We start from the raw sequence: 1,031 nt of genomic DNA on the forward strand, positions 1-1,031 counted from the left end.
AGAGGTGATAATGCGCAACTAATAAGTTTCAGGACCATGAGGTAGCATGCTAGACTTCCTAGAGTCAGTTTTCGCCGGGCAAAGCATATTAGATTTATATATATGAGCGAAACTGCTGTCAGTGTCGTGTCTTTCGTAGAACCACCTTCCAACTCTCATCACTGCCCAAGGTACCCATCTCACAACAGCCAACAGACTACCTTGTCTCTGCGCATCCTAATCATCTACTTTGTCTTGTACCAGAAATGGGAAGCAACACGCACACTCATCACTCGTCCCAGGGGCGCACCAAGGATAAAGCCACAAAGAACAACACCAAGAAGAACAGAAGATCCGGAGCGTCCTCTGCTACAGCTTCAGTGAAGACGACGGCCGCTACGCGTGGCGATGGAAGTACAATTGAAGCTTCCTTTTGCCAGTCCACTACCGCATCATTTCAACTGAACAACGACCCATCCGATCATACCACTGGCTGCTTGCCTCAATGTGATCACTCCTCCTGTCCAAACAACTTTGATGGATATGTTATGAATCCTCAGGGCATCGATTTCTCGGGCATCGGAAGTCAATTCGACGGCATCAATACCGACCCCGCCGTGTTTGATTGGAGTCAAGAGGTCAGAGATGGCTTATAAGTCATCGCACCTGACAGGAATACCATATGACTGCAAAACATTTTTCGCTTGATTTCAAAACCGGTGTACACCTATCTATGGATGTTGGAATAAAGTGGTTGGGTTTGATATGTGGTTGTGAATAGTGGGAGCTGATCCGCGTTCTTTTGTGTAGGGCTACTGCTAGGAAATGAATGGAACTTTAAACATCGCTTTTGACTGATTAGAAAGTTTGACAAGCAAATGCGAGGCGCTCCGGTATATTGAATACGAACGTACAACATTGAAGACTTCAATGAATCTATTTAGAGGCCCTCCTCATTGAGCTAAAGACAGAGGATATTTCCAAACGAACCTACCCACACGACCCGATCCTACTTGGTACCATAACAAAGATATTAGGCCGGGTCTCTTGGT

At 46.0% G+C, this 1,031-nt stretch overlaps 1 protein-coding gene across 1 annotated transcript; it reads left to right on the forward strand.

Annotated features, from left to right (window-relative positions):
* Positions 1–245: 245 nt before the first annotated feature.
* PFICI_10599 (uncharacterized protein) lies at positions 246–635 on the forward strand (the record flags this gene model as incomplete). Its single annotated transcript, XM_007839180.1, has 1 exon — positions 246–635. The coding sequence occupies one exon, from the start codon at positions 246–248 to the stop codon at positions 633–635; it is 390 nt and encodes a 129-aa protein (XP_007837371.1).
* Positions 636–1,031: the final 396 nt, after the last annotated feature.

The sequence above is a fragment of the Pestalotiopsis fici genome (genome assembly GCF_000516985.1).
Source record: "Pestalotiopsis fici W106-1 unplaced genomic scaffold PFICI_Scf_7, whole genome shotgun sequence".
Taxonomy (NCBI): Eukaryota; Fungi; Ascomycota; class Sordariomycetes; order Amphisphaeriales; family Sporocadaceae; genus Pestalotiopsis; species Pestalotiopsis fici.